Source organism: Canis aureus, chromosome 8 (genome assembly GCF_053574225.1).
Source record: "Canis aureus isolate CA01 chromosome 8, VMU_Caureus_v.1.0, whole genome shotgun sequence".
In the NCBI taxonomy this organism is placed as follows: domain Eukaryota; kingdom Metazoa; phylum Chordata; class Mammalia; order Carnivora; family Canidae; genus Canis; species Canis aureus.
The window spans coordinates 59,863,389-59,882,835 of record NC_135618.1 but is presented as its reverse complement, the minus strand read 5'-3'; the positions used below and the strand labels follow the sequence as shown (position 1 = coordinate 59,882,835).

The following is a 19,447-nucleotide window of genomic DNA, read 5'->3' as shown; positions in this document are numbered from 1 at the left end:
TGGGATTTATTTGGGGGCGACAGTGGGGGAGGGAGAAGGAGGAAGTGCAGATGGAGGAAGGAGGGACCACATGAGCCAGACCGTAATCCTCACTCCCGCGTCCCCTAGGGGAGGCAAAGGAAACTCTGGTCCTAGCTGTAATTACAACCCCTTCCCCCAGCCTTTTCAGCACATCTGGAATCTGAATCTCCTCCTCCCAGGGTGCCGAGGGGCAGCACAGCTGGGTTCACGCTTGCTTAGCTCCCCAATATGCCCCCTGCCCACAACCAGACACCCCCCCCCCCACGGGACTTCCCTTTCCCTTTTACAGCTCATGTGAAACGGGGTTTCCCCTCCTCCAGGAGAATGACAAGTTTCCACGTTTATGAGAAGTCGAAGGGGCGATAGGCCAGGATCTGGGGAGGAGAGACCTCTTGCCTTACATACATGACCCCGGCCAGCTGCCAGGAGGCTTCAACTTTGCTTTTTTTCTCCTGGCCTCCCTCACAACGCCTCTGGGGCGCCCTTTTCAGCACCGCCAGCCGCGGACAGCTCTCTCCGGCCCCGCAGGAGCAGCCCGGCCCCCCGCGCCGCGGACGATTGGCTGAAGCCGCCCTCACTATCAATCAGGCTCCGGGGGGTGGGGGAGGCTGGCTCTAGCGGAGGCGGAGTGGGGAGAGGAGTCACAGGCCGACTGGTCAAGGGATCAGCAGACAGACGGACTGGCCGCAGTGTCCCGGTCCTCAGTCCGCGAGCGCGGGCCCTGTGCACCAGTCTGCGCGCTCGCCCCGCCCCTTGTCTTGCCACGCCCCTCCCTCAGCCCCCGCCCCTTCTTTCCCCCGCATTGCAGGGCGGCTGGAGGTTGGCACAGTGTCCCCTGTGCCCCACGTGGCGCCCCGTCGGGGCGGGGAGGGGAGGCAAATCCGGAGACGAACCCCCCCACCCCGGCTAAGATGCGACTGCCACTGGGTGGGGGCGGGGGGTAGCTAAGCTGAGATGACTGTGGGGAGGGGTGACGTCAGGGTGAGTGGGAGCCAAGGAAGGAACGAGTAGGAGAGAAGGAGGGAGGGGGAAAGAGAGAGTCAGAGAGAGAGAGAGAGAGAGAGAGAAAGAAAGAGAGAAAGAAGAGACCAGCGGGTCGGGTCGAGGGAGAAGGAAGGGCAGAAGGGGGAGAAGGGGTTGGAAGGAGAGAGAGAAGCCGCTGCGGAGGACAACTGGTTGCGGGCTCTCGGGTCTACGGGTCCAGGTAGGGTAGGAACTGGTGTCGGGGGAAGCTAGAGGGAAGGGAGGGGGAGCTAGAAGAGGGGCGGGGAGGAGAGGGAGGAGAGAAGAAAGGAGAGGGGAAGACTGAAAGGGTGGAGAAAGGAGAGGCTGAGGGAGAGAAACAGCCGGAAGGAAAAAGGAGAGGGGGGTGGGTAGAAAGAAGAGAGTTGAAGGAGAAAGAGGTAGAAGGGGAGAGAGATAGAAGGAAAGAAAGAGAAAGGAGGACTGGGAGGTACTTGAAGGAGGTGAGAAAGAGGGAGATACACTGAGGTGAAGAGAAGACCTCAGAGGGGAGAGAACCCAGAGTGGGAAATGTGGAGGGGAAACAGCCCAGAGGGTAACCTGGGAGCAGCCACAGAGGGTAACAGTGGAGAACTGGGGGGACAGGGGAACTGGGGTCTGGAAGATGCCCCGGGCCTCCTGGCCAGGGCCTCCCTGCCTATCATGCCTGCATGGCCGTCGCCCTTGGCCTCCTCAGCCCTCACCCTGCTCCTTGGAGCCCTCACTTCTCTTTTCCTCTGGTACTGTTACCGCCTGGGCTCCCAAGACATGCAAGCTCTGGGGGCTGGGAGTCAGGCTGGGGGTGTCAGTGGAGGGCCTAGGGGGTGCTCTGAGACTGGCAGGTCAAGCCCAGGGAGATCTGGGAAGCCTGGGGAAGGACCCAGGGCCGAAGGCCTAGTGAGCCGTCGCCTGCGGGCCTACGCCAGGCGGTACTCCTGGGCTGGCATGGGTAGGGTGAGGCGGGCAGCTCAAGGTGGCCCAGGCCCTGGGGGAGGGCCAGGGGTCCTGGGCATTCAGCGCCCAGGCCTGCTTTTCTTGCCGGACCTGCCCTCAGCCCCCTTTGTGCCACGGGATGCCCAGCGGCATGACGTGGAGCTCCTAGAGAGCAGCTTCCCTGCCATTTTGCGGGACTTTGGGGCTGTGAGCTGGGACTTCTCAGGGACTACTCCTCTGCCTCGGGGCTGGTCCCCACCCCTGGCCCCCGGGTGCTACCAGCTCCTGCTGTACCAAGCAGGCCGGTGCCAACCCAGCAACTGCCGCCGGTGCCCGGGGGCCTATCGGGCACTGCGGGGGCTGCGGAGCTTTATGAGTGCCAACACCTTCGGCAATGCTGGCTTTTCTGTCCTCCTGCCTGGCGCCCGACTTGAGGGCCGCTGTGGGCCCACCAATGCCCGGGTCAGATGCCATCTGGGTAAGTAGATGCTGACTACAGACAACCTCTTTGCCTCCATGATTCCTCCTCCAAACTCTCTTCTCTGCCACCAGAGCTCTCTACACTGTGCTCCTGATCATGCCTCTCTTCTCAGCAATCTTCCATCACTTCCTGTTGCCCACAGCAGCATTTCCTAAGCTTGTTACCTGCCAACCATCGTCATAAGCTTTGCCATGGTCATTTACCACCCGGACTATGTTTCTTGATACTGATTCCCCCTGCATTTGTTTCACTTATTTAAAAGGGATCTGTGGGGATCCCTGGGTGCCGCAGTGGTTTAGCGCCTGCCTTTGGCCCAGGGCGCGATCCTGGAGACCCGGGATCGAATCCTACGTCGGGCTCCCAGTGCATGGAGCCTGCTTCTCCCTCTGCCTGTGTCTCTGCCTCTCTCTGTGTGTGTGACTATCATAAATAAATAAAAATTAAAAATAAATAAATAAATAAATAAAAGGGATCTGTGTAGGGACGCCTGGGTGGCTCAGTGGTTGAGCGTCTGCCTTCAGCTCAGGGCATGATCCTGGAGTTCCAGGATCGAGGCCCACGTTGGGCTCCCTGCATGGGGCCTCCTCCCTCTGCCTGTGTCTCTGCCTCTCTCTCTCATGAATAAATACTCTTTTTTTAAAAAGGGATCTTTATAAAACAATGATAGTATTACTTGCACTAAATAGAAAGTACTCTTAAAGACAAATTCAAACTTAAAAAAAAAAAAAAGCTTTAAAAATTCTAGTTAAGGGCAGCCTGGGTGGCTCAGCCGTTTAGCGCTGCCTTCAGCCCAGGGCGTGATCCTGGAGACCGGAATGGAGTCCTTGTCAGGCTCCCTGCCTGGAGCCTGCTTCTCCCTCTGCCTGTGTCTCTGGCTCTCTGTGTGTGTGTCTCATGAATAAATAAATCAATCTTTAAAAAAATAAAAAATAAATTAAAATTCTAGTTAAATACTCTAGCCTGAGACTGAAGCCTAACCTCTCTTCCTTTGGAAGGGAACAGTGTTAGTGGGGCGTTAAAAGTTATGATAGCACCAAACTGAGATTCCCTTCTTCATGTTTTAAAGACTGAGAGAAAATGGAGAAGGAAACAGTTTTGTTGTTTAATGCAGGGTTACTTAAAGCCCTGTTACCTAAAATCATTTCCTGTGCTACCAGTTTGATGCGTCCTCCACTTCAAAGCACACTGGCTTCAGCGTCAAGGCCAGATTCTTTCTCCCACCTGTTCCCTTCCTCCCCTTCCCTTCCATCACCAGGGATCAGATCATGAGAGCCTTCTGGCCGATCCTGGAAGATGCCACTCCGCAGCCTAGAATGTCTTTCTCCCTTATCACCTATCACCTCCTGGAAAACTCCTACTCAGCCTTCAGGACTCCCACTTCCAAACATCACACCTCCTCTGGGAGGTCTTTCTTTCTTTCTTTTAATATTTATTTATTTATTTGTTAGAGAGAGAGAGGCAGAGTCACAGGAGGAGGGAGAAGCAGGCTCCATGCGGGGAGCCCGACTCAGGACTCCATCCTGGGGCTCCAGGATCGTGCCCTGGGCCAAAGGCAGGCTCCAAACTGCTGAGCCACCCAGGGATCCCTGAGAGGTCTTTCTATTCTCCATCATTAGAAGAGCTGGCTGCTCGGTTTTGTCGCAGTACTTTACCGTGTTGGGCAAAACACCAACACTTTACCGTGTTGGTCCTTGGGCAAAAATGGACTGAATACTTTTATACTGAGGGCCTCATAGACAGTAAGTAGGTTCTTGTGCTAAACTGGCAGAAGCCCAAGAAGAGATGTCGCTTCCTCCAGGAAGCCTTCCCTTTCCTTTGGAACTGAGAGCTTGTGCTTTGCACTGCCTTTCCCCTATCTCCCAGCACTTCTTTCATCTGGTACTGTATTGTAAATCCGGGACACCTTCAAGAGAGCAAGGAGGGACACCATGTAGGGCTTTTTGAGACCTTCAAACTGCTTTTTGACTGACTGGGGTGGGCCCCTTTGATGGAGGCAGGGGTGTTGGATGCCTGGTCTCTTTCCATAGGCCTGAAGATTCCTCCTGGCTGTGAGCTGGTGGTCGGGGGTGAGCCCCAGTGCTGGGCTGAGGGACACTGTCTACTGGTAGACGACTCCTTCCTGCACACAGTGGCTCATAATGGTAATGAGCTCCCATTCTACTAGGGGAAATGAGAGACTGAGTGAAGGGGAATAGATTAGAGGCTGTGGGATCAAGCCCAACTGGCATCCGGTCCTAGCACTAGCATTTTCCAGCTGCTTGACTTTGAACAAGTCCTATAACTTCCCCAAACAGCTGTGAGGTGAGGCAACCACCTTCTTTACCGGGTGACTCAGCACAGTGGTAACAGTACAAGGCCCTGGACCTGGACCACCTGGGTTCCCGTCCCACCCCTGGCATGTACCAGCCATGTGACCTTGGGCAAGTTATGTAATCTCTTTGTGCCTCAGTTACTTCATATAAAATGGGAATAATCATGGCAATGACTTGTGGTTTGTTTGGATGACTTAGAGTTAACACATGTAAGGGGTTGGAATAGTGCCTGGCACTTACTGACAAAGTACTGGCTGTTGTGTGTATGTGGTGAGTGCTCTGGCATATCAGTAGTTAATGTCAGCTGCTCTCTTGTCTCCATACCCTTGTGCCCTAGGCTCCCCAGAAGATGGGCCTCGAGTGGTCTTCATCGTGGACCTTTGGCACCCCAACGTGGCTGGGGCTGAGCGCCAGGCCCTTGACTTTGTCTTCGCACCAGACCCTTGAAGCAAGGGACTCCCTTCAGATGTCTAGGCTGCAGAAGTGCCGCACTCAGGGACAGCTTGAGTAATAGCCTGCACCTCCTCTCCACCGCAGGGCGGGGGGGGGGGGGGGGGGGGGTGGTGCTGAGGGTGGGAACTGGCCAGCCTACACTGAAATACACATTTTAAGTCCTCTCCTAACTCCTGACTACCTTCTTCCAGCTACCAGCCCAGTAAAAGGCTTGGGGCAGGGGCTCCCATCCTCTCCCATCCAACTAGCCAAGTACCTCCTTAACACAAGCCATCTCCCTGACCCTCTCCCCTGGAGCCAGCACCAGACCCTCAACTCAACTTTATTCCAATAATTTAATAGAAAATTAAAATAAATAATATGAAATAGATTGCGAAGATGGCTGAGCTGGTGTAAGCCCAGGCCAGCCTAGTACAAAGTTAAAGGGGTGGGGGAAGGGGGAGGGAGAGAAACTACCCTGCACAACGGTGGGGAGGCGGCTCAGAACATGGTAGGTGTCAGGAACGGCTGGCATGACACTTTGGCATGTATAATGTGCTGAAAAGAGAGAAAGAAAGAAAAAAGGGAATTCTAAATCATTATAAACCAGCTGGAGAGGGAAGACAGCAGGATAAGGATGGGATGAGGGGACAAATGCAGGCCTTCTGAAGGGTTGTGAATGAGGAAGGGGCTGGAATGTACCGTGCCATTAGCAGTGAGATGCAAAAGAATGGAAAAGGGACAAGAAGAGGACCCACGACTTGGCCAGCAAAGCCGGGGGCAAAAGTCAGGGAAGGGGAGGGAGAGAGAGAGGAACTGTGTTCTGGTGGCAGGTGGAAGACAGAGAAAGGTCAAAGCTCAGTCCTTGAAGACAATCTGTTGGCCATGGGGACGCTCATCATGGGTGATGTGGCGCCGGACGTGGATCCTGCGGACCCGGTGCTCACGGTTGTCCTCGTCCTCCCCTCGGCCTGCCCCACCACCTCCGGCTGCACCCCCTGTGGCCTCCAGGAGGGCTGGGTCTGGGCCCCGGGGAGTCTCGTAGATCAGGATGTTCAAGGTCTCTTCAAAGATCCGGGCCTCTGGGAATTCCACCTGCAAAAGGCCGGCAGCCCCAGCTCCTACCCTATGATCCAGTTCCACAGATGCCTCCCCCAACCCCACTGCCCCACTACCAGGAAGTACACCCCCGAGCCGTTGCAGCCGCAGCTCCTCTGTCCTGACTACCTATCCTCTCTGCCAATCCCTTACTCAGCAAAGACATACTTATCCTTCAAGGTCCAGCTCTGGAGTCAGGCAGTTACTTGTTTTCTCTCCTTTGCTGCCAAGTCTCTTGGTATGTTCTTTCCCTTGACAAATACTCCTAGTGACTGCACCATACCAGGTGCCGTTCTAGGTTTTGGGAGTGTAGCAGTGAACTCAGCGAAGCTCCTGTCTGCAGGAAGCTTCCCTTCCAGGGGAGGGACACAGACATATTTGTAATAAAATATAATCTCAGATGGTGGTAAGCATTACAGGAAAAAATACAGCAGAAAAAGCAGGTGGGGATGCTCATGGCCATGAATATTACAACTTTAGAGAGGGTGTTCAGAGAAGGCCTCCGTGAAAGGGTGACATTCAACCAACAGCCAAAGGAGGGAGGGAAGGAGCAACATGGGTAAATAGAGAAAGGGCAGCCTGGGGTACATACAACAGCAAGGCTCAGAGCTCCAGGGTAGGAGTGCATTTAGTATTGCATAGTATTTGAACATCTGCAGGAAGGAAGCAGAGCGGAGAGAAAGTAGAAAGGGGTGAGGCAAGGAGGTGGTGGGAGAGTCCCCTTATGTAACCTGGAGGGACAGAGCTAACATAACTTTTAACAAGCTGCATTTTCATTACTGGTTTATCTTCCTGTCTTCCCAATTACAGTGGAAACTTCTTGGAAGCTGCTTGGAATTCATGCATGCATGTATTCAAAAAATGTTTCCTAGCTTCCATTGTGTGATAAGCACCTGCCCAGTGCTAGAGAGATTGGAAGAAAAGCTAGAGCCCTACCCTCAAGGAACTAATCTCTTGCTACTGACGTGAGACCCCCGGCCCCACCCCGCCTCTGCCCACTGCAGATTAGGAAGGAAGTAGGACCACCTCTGGGGTTAAAAGGTTGAAAGTTCATGAACAAAAGTATCCCAAAGAAATCTGTGCTTGGCTTGTGTCTTAAAGATTGAGCACAAGTTCATTAGGCAGATGCAGATGAGGAAAAAGTCCAAGAGGGATGCTAGTGCAAAGACTGGGAGGTATGAAATTGCGCTGGGTGCTCAGAGATTTGTGTATCTGAGGCACTTCCCTCATATCAAAGTCAAAAGGGAGCAGATGACACGAAAGAGGGCTGGTACTTTACTAGGCCTTTCAATCACCTTGATTTCAAACCTGGCGCCGTGCTTAGTGCAGAGTAGGTTCTGGAAGTATCTGCTGGGGACTACCATGTTCAGGACTCAGGACTTACAAACTCAGTGTGTTCTAAGAGACCTGTGTGTTCTAAGGCCTTGAGGTTTTAAGAACCTATTTTGCATCAGGGACCATTCTGAGATTTTAACATCTATGGTTTTTCTATATGGAAAAATGCATACACACTCCAAACCCGCTTACCACTTCAAGATGGCCTTGAGACCCAAATGGGCTTGGTAAAGAATCCCACTCTAATCCAACACCCTCACTTCACAGCAGAGAAAGAGAGACCCACAGAAGGAGGGTGATTTGCCCAAGGTTCCCCAAGACCCTGGAACTTGAAACTGCAGCTCCTGATTCCCAGGACTTTCCGCTGCCCGGTCTGCTGAGCTGTCTTTGTCCAGGGTCCTGGTGCTGCCCACCACCACAGCCCTCCCTGACCAGGCCCTGAATCCCCTCTGACCTTGGTCTGCTTCTTCTCCGTGGCATAGACAATGGAGGTGCAGCACACCTCGGCGATTTTGCGGCCCTGCCCGTAGAAGGACCAACAGCAGATCTCATCCCCCAGTACATCCTTGAGGAAAAGCAGCCGCCCGTGGAAGCGCAGGGCCAGTTTGTCAAACAGCTCAATGTTCTTAAGGAGGTTGTCATCCGAAGTGCTGAAGACCAGGGGACCAGGAGGCCTCAGTGCACTGGTTTCCTTCCCTCTGTCCCTCTAGCACAGAGGCCTGCCTGCCCTGCATACAGGTCTTGGGGTTCAGCAGAGAGCTGCTTCCACCCTGGGCCAGGCTAAGTGGGCCTTAGGGAAGAAGCAGAGCGGAGCAAATCCCAGCACAGCAGAAGGACTACTGTGCAGGACCTGGAGCCCCAGCTGCACCACTTCTTTTAACTGAGTGATGTGAGGCAAGTTATTTCACTTATTGGTGCCTTGGTTCCCCCATCTGCCAAATGGAGACAGTAGTACCCCAAAGAGTTGGGCCGATTATGGGAGCTACTATGTGTAAAGCATGGAAAGCAATGTCTCTGTTGTGGAAAAACCCTCTGTAAATGCTAGCCACTGTCATCTGATCCTCGGTGGAACCATTTCCTGGTGAACACACTGAACCTTGGGATGAAAATGACCTGCCCCATACCCAGAGCTGGAATCTGCACCCCGGCAGGCAGGCTGGCAGGCAGGCACTCTGTCCCTCTGGGCGGCCACAGCCCCCGCCCCCCAACCCTGTGCACCTCCCCACCCCGCGGCCATCACCTGGTGTAGGAATACTTGTTGTTACTGCGGTTGTGCAGGAGCTTCACCACGGGCTGTGGGGGTAGAGAGCAAGAAGGGCGGGGGTCAGGCTGCAGGGAGAGGCCCCCAGCTTCCACCCTACAGGACACAGGGGCCTCACCTTAGAGGTGCTGGCCAGGAGCTGCTGCTCCTCCCGGGGAGATGTCACCGTGGGGATGAGGCACAGCGGGGACAGGTTCTCCCTTTTTTGCTAGAGAAGAAGCGGAAGGTGGTTAACAGCACAACCAAAGGTCACTCACTCTCCTACTTAAAAGGTGTCCAAAGCTGCTCGTTGACTTTGGGGGCGGGGTCCAGACTCCTTAGTGGTCCACAGAGCTCTGTAGGATCCAACCTCTCTGATCTTGTTTCTACCATTCTCCTCTGCTTGCTGGGTTTCAGCCCCACTGTGGCCTGTTCCTTGTACCCACTCAGCCCTTTGCTGTTCCCATGGCCCAGAATTGTCTACACTGCTGTGTGCTTGGCTAGTTCCTTCATACCATTCAGATAACTCAAAAAGTACCCCTCAAAGGATGCTGGTCCGTCTCCTAAAGATTCCTGACTAGGGAAGCCCAGGTGGGGCTCAGTGGTTTAGTGCTGCCTTTGGCCCAGGGCATGATCCTGGAGACCCAGGACTGAGTCCCACATCAAGCTCCCTGCATGGAGCCTGCTTCTCTCTCTGCCTGCATCTCTGCCTCTCTCTCTCTCTTTGTCTCTCATGAATAAATAAATAAAATCTTAAAAAAAAAAAAAAAAAAAGATTCCTGACTGAAGCAGCCTCATCTACCTCCTTTACACATTAGCAGCTCATTCTTCACGGCACTGAGTTCCTCACATTTTCTCCTCTCCTCACATTTTGTTGTATGTTTGCTTGTGATCTGTCTTTTCTCAACTAGGGAGTGCCTGCTATACAGTACATGCTCAGTGTCTGTTGAATAAATGAACCTGGCTGGGTGGGATGAGGCATGAGGCAGAACCAGATACATGAACTTCTTTTCCCTTTTCTGTCTTCCAGAATCTTTATGCCAAAACCCCTTTTACTTCTCTCAACCAGATCTTTTTCTCAATCGGAAATTCCAGAAGACTTTTTTTAAGAGACTTATAAGACTTTTTCTAACATTAATATGGAAGAATTAAAGTCTACTATTACTTAGGTTAATTTTTAAAAAGAGCCAAGAGGAAAGACTGATGCTATCATATATTAAGATATTCAATAAAGCCATACTAATGAAAACAGTATGGTTTTGGTTTTGGGAACAAACGAAAAACCAATGGAACACCAAAGAGTTTGGAAATGGGCTGATGTATATATGAGAACTGGTATTTTTTTTTAATTTTTATTTATTTATGATAGTCACAGAGAGAGAGAGAGAGAGAGAGAGAGAGAGAGAGAGAGAGAGAAGCAGGCTCCATGCACTGGGAGCCTGATGTGGGATTCGATCCCGGGTCTCCAGGATCACGCCCTGGGCCAAAGGCAGGCGCCAAACCGCTGCGCCACCCAGGGATCCCGAGAACTGGTATTTATAAAGGACACCACATATCAGTGGGGTAAGTATGGAGTGTGTGTCAGTTATGGCTGTGTAATAAACTATTCCCAAACTTAGCAGCTTAAAGCAACAATATTTATTATCTCAGTTTCTGTTGATTAGGAATTTAAGAGTGGCTTAGCTGGGCTGTTGTGGAATAGGTGTACGTCTTGAGGTTGTAGCTAAGTCAGCCAATGCTGCAGGAATCTGAAGGCATGCCTGAATCTGGAGGATCTGTGTCAGAAAGCTTATACATATGGCTGGCAAGTTCATGCTGGCTAGCATCAGGAAACAGCTGGTCCCTGTCATCTGGACCTCTCCAAAGGGTTGCCTAAGTGTCCTCACAACATGGCAGCTGGCTTCTCCAGAGCAAATAATCCAAGAGCAAAGTGGAGGCTTCAATGTCTTTTATGACCTAGTTTTGTCAGCCCTGCTCTGTGTGCAAGGAAACTACCAAAAGAATGAATACCAGGGAATAAGAATCATTAGAGATTGCCTTGGAGACTGGCTCCACAGTCTGATTGATTCAAATCCTTCCCATTGAAAACCACACTCATCCCCTCCTATGATATCCCAAAGTCTCATCCCATTATAGCATCAGCCTGAAGTACAGAATACTGTCATCTAAGTCAGTCCAGATGGGGATGAGGATCCTTGGGTATAGCTCCTTAAGTACATTTCCTCTGGACCTGAAGACCTGTGAACTAAAGACACAAATTCTCTCTCCCATACACCTAATATGCAGTGGTGGAACAGGCATTATGATAAACACTGGAGTTACTCTTGTCTGGAATGCTTGGGGGAAGGTTGGTGGCACATACAAGTCACTGTTTCATAGAAATTCTTTTTTTTTTTTTTTAAGATTTATTTATTTATGATAGACATAGAGAGATAGAGAGAGGCAGAGACACAGGAGGAGGGAGAAGCAGGCTCCATGCCGGGAGCCTGATGCGGGACTTGATCCCGGGACTGCAGGATCGCGCCCTGGGCTAAAGGCAGGCACTAAATCGCTGAGCCACCCAGGGATCCCTGTTTCATAGAAATTCTGAAAGCCAGTTGGACAAATGTTGGGAGCTAATGCACTCTTGCCCAGAAATGATTCTCTATGGCTTTTGGCTCTGCCCTGAACCGTCCTTCCTTTTCCATGAAAGCCAGTCCATGCTTGCAGCTCCACGGTTTTCGCCTGTAAAGAGGTCCAAAGGCCTCTTCTCTTGCTCCATCTCTGTCACTTTCGCTCCAAGCTGGCAGTTTCTGCCAACATAATTCTCGTAAAAACGTAGTGGGTATCTTGCGAGTCTTGGGGTTCAGTTCACTGGATGATCCCACACCCACAAATTTTTGTGAGATACGCTCTCCTCTACTTTGGGGGTGTGCTCAGACTGCTGAGGGGCACCACCCTTCAGCTTCTTAGAAGCACTGTTGTTTGAGCAGCAGTGCTGAGGCATTTTCTGGGATATTTCTGAAGTCTTAACAAAGGCTTTTAGAATCACATCCTCGGCTTCATCTTTAGAACATGTTTTACTGAGAATGCCCTGTATCTGATCTTGGCCTAGAAGCTTTTTGTGAATTGTAGCATCATGTGTTATCTTGAAAGGATGGGACTTTTCAAACCCAGTAATTCCTGCCTTCTTGTTTTTCCTCTTGCTTACTCTCTCTTCTATTTCACTATCAGCAACAAAACCTTCAACATTCTTTTTTGGAAACCTCTTTAGCTATATCACCCAATTCATTAGGTATGTTTTCTACTGTAGGAGACAGTGTTGCTGAACTCTTGCCTCTACATGACAAGGGTTCCCTTTGTGCCAGTTTCCAGTAACATTTTCTTCCATTCAGCCTCCTCCAAAGTCATTGGGCTTCTATGAACAGACCCTCTAAAGCTCTTCAGGCTTTTAACATTCTCCTCAAAGTCCTGCCAGCTGGTGCCCACTTCCCAATTCTAAAGCCACTCCATATTTTAGGCTTTTGTTACTACAGAACCCCACTCCAGATACCAAATCTGTTATCTACTGCTGGGTAACAAATGACTACAGATTTAGCAGCTTAAAACAATAAACATTTATTATTGCACACAGTTTTCATGGGTTGGGAACTTGAGATTGGCTCAGCTGGGTGGTCTGGACCAGGGCCTCTCATGAAGTTGGGAGTCCAGATGCTGGCCAGGGCTGTAGTTATCTGAAGACTTGATTGGGCCTAACAAATCCACTTGAGATAGTTCACCCATATGGCTGGGACTCTGTGCTGGTTATTGACAGGGGGCTTCTGTTCCTCACCAAGTAAACTCTCCTTTGGGTTGACTGGGTGTCACGTGGCAGCTGGCTTCCCCCAGAATGAGTGATCCAAGACAGAGGCAGAAATTGCAATGTCTTTTGTGACCTAGCTTTAGAAGTCATACACTATCACTTCTGCAATATCCTATTGGTTACATAGGTCAGCCATATTCAGTGGGGGAGGGGACTACACAAGAGCCCGAATAAGGAGGAAGCAAGAATTGCTGGTGGCTATCTTGAACACTGGCTACCACAGAGTGTTTAGTAGATGGCATTGGAAAAACTAGCTCACTCTACGGAGGACAAAAAAAAAAAGTTAAATCCCTTCATAATTCACATTTAAGACCATGAATTCCATTTAGATTAAAAGACCCATATATGAAAGATAGAACTATAAAACTAGTAAAAGATGTAGGATGGGATAAAAAATCTTCCTAAAGAAGATATGCCACTAGGTTAAAAAACAAAGAGGAATTTGACATTAAAATCAAGATTTTCTCCAGTTGACAATGGAAACTGTGACTTTACAAATAATCCCAGGTAATAATGCTAAAAGAATGACAGAATTATAATTACTCTACAACCCTAAAGAAATGATTGATCCATAAGGATTCTCAATTGGTGGTGTGGCTGATAGGTAAGTGCCATTCACAGTTACCTATCAGTGCCTACACAACATCACACAGATTACTTCATGGTTGGCAACAAAGAAATGGAAGATGTAATGATAATGGAGGGATCCAATCATCATCACGAATCTAGGGGCCAATTCTGAGCATTACCAATGATGGGTCATATTAGCAGCAGTATTATGGATTTCTCAATACAACACAATATGAAATACATAAAAATTGGGCAGCTCAGGTGGCTCAGCAGTTTAGAGCCTGCCTTCAGCCCAGGGCCTGATCCCGGGGACCCAGGATCAAGTCCCATGTCAGGCTCTTTGCATGGAGCCTGCTTCTCCCTCTGCCTGTGTCTCTGCCTCTCTCTGTGTGTCTCTCTCATGAATAAATAAATAAAATCTTAAAAAAAAGAAATATATAAAATTACCTAAATTTTATTCTAACCAAAATGTTTAGTATCAAGCCTTTAAATCTGCTGTTGGGGCACCTGGCTAGCTCAGTCAGAAGAGCATGCGGCTCTTGATCTCAGGGTTGTGAGTTTAAGTCCAATTTCTACCGTAGGTGTAGAGATTACTAAAAAATAAATAAATAAACTTAAAAAAATAAATCTACTGTCTAGTTTCCAGAAAACACAGAATAGGGTACAGTACTAAACCAAATGATACCACAAGGAATCAGCCAGGCAAATATGGAAAACAGATCACTGTGCAGGACAATTGGCAGTCTCTTTTAATAAGTCAGCATAAATAAAAAAGGGATGGTTTGGGGTTGGAAGAGACTTAAAGAACATAATAATCATATGTAATGCAAGGATCTAGACTGGGTCCTGGTTTAGATGAATCAGCTATAAAAGATGTCTCTGAAAAAAAAAAGATGTCTCTGGAACAAATGGAAAAATTTGTATATACTCTGGAAGTTAGGTAAGAGGAAATTTTATTGACATGGAAAGATGGCAATTATTAACAAACAAAAAAAAAGCAGATTACAAAACAGCACATACAGTATAATCATATATATTTTGGCAAACACACACATGCACGCGCACACACACACGAAGACCTTGAAGGATATTTGGAATTTTTATTTTTTATCTGTGTTTTCTAAATTTCTACAATGCATACATATACTCCTTTAAAAATAATAAATGGTTATAATAAAAAAAGATTTCTATCCAACAACAGATGCCACAGACAGGTGACATTTTAAGAGAAAATACTGGCAACAACTAAAACTGACTAAAATTTATCTGAAACAGATTTTCTCAACTAGGATTCTTCATCTGAATCTCAAAATCCAGGAAATAATTGCAGTACCTATTTTCTCATCTCTTCCAAGAATGATAGCAAAGTAGTACCATTCTACAAACATACGAGGAAAGTAAATTTATTATGTACAATACATGTGTTAGGGCTTAGTTCTCCCTAGGAACTAAACTAAAATATGCAGACATCTTCTCCAAACCAACAAGAAAAAGATAGGAAACTCAGTCGAAAATTTGGTAAAGAACATGAATAGGCAATTCACAGAAAGGGAAACCACAAAAGCAAGTAAAGCATATGAAAAGATGCTCAATTTCATTAGTAATTAGAGGCATGCAAATTAAAATGAGATCACTCTGTACCAACCAGAGTGACAAAATTAGAACACTGGATGATGCCATGTGTTGTTGAGAATATGCAGAAACGGGATCCCTTTTGCATTGCTGATCAAGAGTATAAAGTGCTACAGTCATTTGGGAAAGTAATCTGATGATACTTGCTGAAATTCATTTGTATGTGTTCTATTACCCTGCAATTCCACTCCCAGCTACAAACATGAGAAACCCTGGCCCAGGATCCACAAGGGCACATGTATAAGGATGCTCATGGTGGCAGGTGGCACGGTTTGTGGGGGAGGGAAGTTGGAGGCAATCTAGGTTTCCAACCTCAGGGGAATGTATAAATAAAATATGGTGAATACATGCCATAGATTCTTGTGCAGCAGTTAGAAGCAAAGAACTAAATGTACAAATAGCAGCATGAATAGATCTTGAAAAAAGTGTTGAATTAAGAAATACACAATTCATACCTCAATGCCATTTATGGAAATTTAAAACACGTACATATACAAAATGAGGCTTTTAGTTTTTCAAGGGTACAAACATAATCTAAGTATATGTATCAAAATGTCAGAATTAGAGGGGTACCTATGGGTAAAATGGAAGTGGGCAAGGAACTGGGAATGAAAGGGAAAAATAAAGAGAGAAAAGATCTGTAATGAGACCAATGATGATTAAGTACCACATGCTGAGGAGTATGATGAACCCAATTCTCTACACCTGAATCTTAAAAACAAAAACCTCCAAATGAACATGCAAACTCTGAGTGGGGTGAGGATGGGAACAGTGTCAGAGAAATCTGGAAAGGAAGCAAGAAGAGCACAGAGGAAAAAACACTGCACCTAGCAATCCGATAAGCTGGGGCTGACTCTGAGCTCTGCGGCTTACTGGCTCTTTGACCTTGGATGCATCCTTAACTTCCTACCTGTATATCGAATAGGGGTACAAGATGTACACACAAGCAGATAGCAGAATAGCTCCCAACGCACAGTGGGTGGAAGGTAACACTGAATAAATGTACAACTACAGAGCAGGAACCCACTTTCAAGATTATTTAGTTCAATGGTTTTCCAACTGCAAGTGGTAACCCATTAATGAGTCATGAAATAAGTTTAATGGGTCCAAAGAGCATTAAAAAGAAAGAAAACAATATATCAGCATGTATTTCACTAAAAGTATCATTTTATAAAATGTTTACTTAAGTTATATATACGTGGGCATAAAATGCATTTTTTCCCCTATAGGTTGCAGTTTGAAAAACATGGATATTGCCCAAAAGAATTCTATACTTTTGTTTTTTTATTTTTTTTTAAAGATTTTATTTATTTATTCATTCATGAGAAACAGAGAGAGAGAGGCAGAGACACAGGCAGAGGGAGAAGCAGGCTCCATGCAGTGAGCCCGACGTGGGACTTGATCCTGGGTCTCCAGGATCATGCCCTGGGCTGAAGGCGGCGCTAAACCGCTGAGCCACCCAGGCTGCCCTATACTTTTGAATTTCAAGAACCGATATGTATTCACCAAGATAACAGAAAATTGTTTATAGTCGCCACTTTTTAATATATAAAGGGCACTAAAAAAGAAACTCTTATAATCTCCTAGTAATATTGTATCATAAAAGAAGGTACATTTTTAACAATGTAAAAATAGAACAAAATAAAAGGCTTTATGTAAAACTCACTACAGTGTACATATTTTTCTTGTTTTCCTATCTTTTGGAACATGAGAACAGAATGCCAGAGGTAGGAACTGACTTAATCAAGGTCACTCAGTCAGCTGTGGTAGAGGTGACACTTAACCCACAGGTCCTGGCTGTGCTTTCTAAGCTCTCTTCAGAACCCTGAGATCCATAGAAGAGAAGCCCAGAAGTTGGGGCGTGGAACCCCCAATCTGTCTTTTGGGGAGCAGCTCTGATTCTAGGATTTCATTGCTAAAAAAGAAGTTAAAAACAACAACAACAAAAACCTGGCTGGGGGTGGAATACTGCCTCCCAGGACAGGACCAAATCACAGAGATCATTGTATTCTAATTTAAAATTAGATTTTTTTTTCCTAGTGGCACAGGGAGTTATTTAAGATTTAGGAGCAAAGGGGAGACTAGACTGTTTAAGGATCATCACTCAGGTGGTAGTGTGATTGCCGGATTAGCCAGGTAGGAACAGCAAGGAGAGAACAGTCATTTAACTACTGTAACAGGGACCCCTGGGTAGCTCAGCGGTTGAGCGTCTGCCTTTGGCCCAGGACATGATCCTGGAAATCAGAGGATCGAGTCCCACATCAGGCTCCCTGCATGGGGCCTGCTTCTCTCTCTGCCTATGTCTCTGCCTCTCTTTGTGTCTCTCATGAAAAAATAAATAAAATCTTAAACAAAAAAACTACTGTAATAGTCCTGGCACGAGGTGGTGAGGGAGGTCCTTCCTGAGGTAGCAGGAATACACAGGAAAGCACCTCCAACCAAATTTTCTGTAGTTATGGCTAGTCACAGCCAGGCCATAGGGAGCCTCTCCAAACAATACCCCAGATACCTCCCCTCTATTTTTTAATGTGCTAGTATCTAAGTGCTTAGACAGCTCTCCCAGAGACATGGGTATAAGGTGGGACCCAGGGCCCCTCACCTGCAATGCTAGCTGGCAGTCCTCAATCAGACCCTGTACCAGGTAGTAGCGTGCTTCGCCTAGTAGCTCCCCCAGTTCTCTGGTATTATCAGGCAGTGGCACGGACCCATCCCGCAGGTAGTTGAGGATTGTACCAAAGTGGCGGCCGCTCCGGTCAATCAGCACCCAACCTGGTGGAGTGGAGACAGGCAAGAGGAAGGATGGCTTTGCAGGGGGCTCTGGAGCTACTAAATTTTTATGAAAAACAGATTCCAAAGCTACAGGTCTGAATACTGATCTGTCTCAAACCTTTGCCACATCCAAGAAAATCCCTTTAAAACATCTCCAGTGAGTTTTCCCATAGACCCCTTTTTAACATTCGTAGACACAGAGAATGAATTCCTTTCCAGGTCTGTTCTGAATTGAAAAAGTTCTCACCATGAGAAAATGATTGCAATGAAAATGATTACCTTACCAACAAACTCTAACCTTTGGCATTAGTTCTGACTGCCTTAATTAAAATATCTACCCCACCCCCCAGTTCACTACCATTTCAACCTTTATATTATTCATAGAACTTCACACGTATTTTTCATATGTGTATTTGCTTATTATTTTCCTCCTGCCCCCACAAAAAAGTGAAGTCTATAAGACTAATCTTGTCTGATTCATTTACCAAAGTATCTCTGGCACTAACTGGCACTTTACAAATACTTGTTGAATAATCAAATCCTTCAACCTCAGATATTTTAAGATTGAACTCCATCGCCCAAATTTTAATTTTCCTGCTCTTTACTATCATTGTTATACCCCTCTCAATACCTTCCCCCACCCTCACAAAAACTACAGTTCCACCTGGGCATGTGGGTTCCAACCCTGAAGGCAACACTCCAAGAAGGTAAGGTTCACCTGCCAAAGAGAACTGTCCACCCTTCTCTCTGGTGTCCATGGCAAACCCCCAAAACAGCCTTTTTCTACAGTCTGCATTTACAAATGGATCCCTAGAGCGTACGGGGACCTGTGTTGGAGGAATACAGAGACAGACAACTCCTCCAGGCCGGTTGTTAGCAGTGCTGAGGTAGAGAGGCAAACATAAGGCTGGGCAGTTGGAAGGAACATGAAGGTTGCCTGGAAGGGTGCTGCTGGTAGCAGGACTGGTTCCCAAGTCGTCTGAGCTGAGGAGTAAAGGGTGGGAGAATTGGAGGGGACTGGTAATAAAAATTCGGAAGTGACGTGTTGAATTACTTACCACAGCGCGTGTTGGAAGCGGGCATGTGATGTTCCCTTAAATGTTGGTTATTGCTAGGGATAAAGGACTGAGATAGGAGGGGAATTATGAATGAGGAAGGGGCGATGAGACTGGATGGGGGGGCTGGAGGGAGGTGAAATGAGTTGACTGCACGGTAGAGACGCGAGAGAGGGGATATGAGGAGACTGGGCGAGGGAAGGCAGACGGGGATCTGGAGGATGGAGGACCACACAGGTAAGTGCGGCGCGGCGTACCTCCCGCGTCAGTGAGCACCTCCGCGCGGCCGCTGAACATGGCTTTGAGCATGGTGTCCTGTCCCGTGAGGGTGCGCAGCGTGGTGTAGTGCAGCGAGCCGCCCACATTCAGCTTCACGTACTTGCTGTTCGGGGTCAGCGGCTTGAGACCGTAGGCGGCGGAGCCAGGCTCGAGACCCGAGGGCTTGGGGGCTTCCAGGGACGGGGCCTCGGCCGCCGCCGGGCCCGAAGCCTCGGCCGACATGCCGGGGACTGGCGGCGGACGGCGATCCTAGGCTCTCTCCGCACCCTCCGGCGGCTCCCAAAGACCCCGAGACCCGAGCCGTCGGAACAGACAGCGAGGTCCACACGACCACACGCCGCGGCTACTCCGCCGCAGCCGTCAGCCCCATCACGCCGACGCCGCCCGGAAGCCGAGGCTGAGCAGGTGCGCAGGCGCGCCAAGGTCCCGCCCCTGACCTCGCGCGCC

The 19,447-nt window shown here is 48.5% G+C and overlaps 2 protein-coding genes across 5 annotated transcripts; one reads left to right on the top strand and one right to left on the bottom strand.

The window, feature by feature from the left end:
• The first annotated feature begins 1,276 nt into the window (after positions 1–1,276).
• On the top strand, positions 1,277–5,572 carry ASPHD1 (aspartate beta-hydroxylase domain containing 1). 2 transcript variants are annotated; one of them, XR_013385178.1, is made up of 4 exons: positions 1,277–2,434; positions 4,465–4,578; positions 5,087–5,256; positions 5,394–5,572. XR_013385178.1 is itself a non-coding variant. In XM_077907240.1 (3 exons), exons 1-3 carry the CDS (start codon positions 1,555–1,557, stop codon positions 5,194–5,196), a joined length of 1,104 nt encoding a protein of 367 aa, XP_077763366.1. In that variant the 5' UTR covers positions 1,278–1,554; the 3' UTR covers positions 5,197–5,572. The 2 variants fall into 2 exon arrangements, 1 of the variants encoding a protein (XP_077763366.1); XM_077907240.1 differs by having other exon boundaries at positions 1,278–2,434; positions 5,087–5,572.
• On the bottom strand, positions 5,519–19,412 carry KCTD13 (potassium channel tetramerization domain containing 13). 3 transcript variants are annotated; one of them, XM_077907243.1, is made up of 6 exons: positions 18,979–19,412; positions 17,497–17,666; positions 8,994–9,083; positions 8,855–8,907; positions 8,069–8,264; positions 5,519–5,739 (listed from the first exon to the last, which is right to left on the bottom strand). In XM_077907243.1, exons 1-6 carry the CDS (start codon positions 19,220–19,222, stop codon positions 5,683–5,685), a joined length of 810 nt encoding a protein of 269 aa, XP_077763369.1. In that variant the 5' UTR covers positions 19,223–19,412; the 3' UTR covers positions 5,519–5,682. The 3 variants fall into 3 exon arrangements, with proteins under 3 accessions (XP_077763369.1, XP_077763367.1, XP_077763368.1); XM_077907241.1 differs by having other exon boundaries at positions 5,519–6,276; positions 18,979–19,410; XM_077907242.1 differs by lacking the exon at positions 8,994–9,083 and having other exon boundaries at positions 5,519–6,276.
• Between the last annotated feature and the right edge of the window lie 35 nt (positions 19,413–19,447).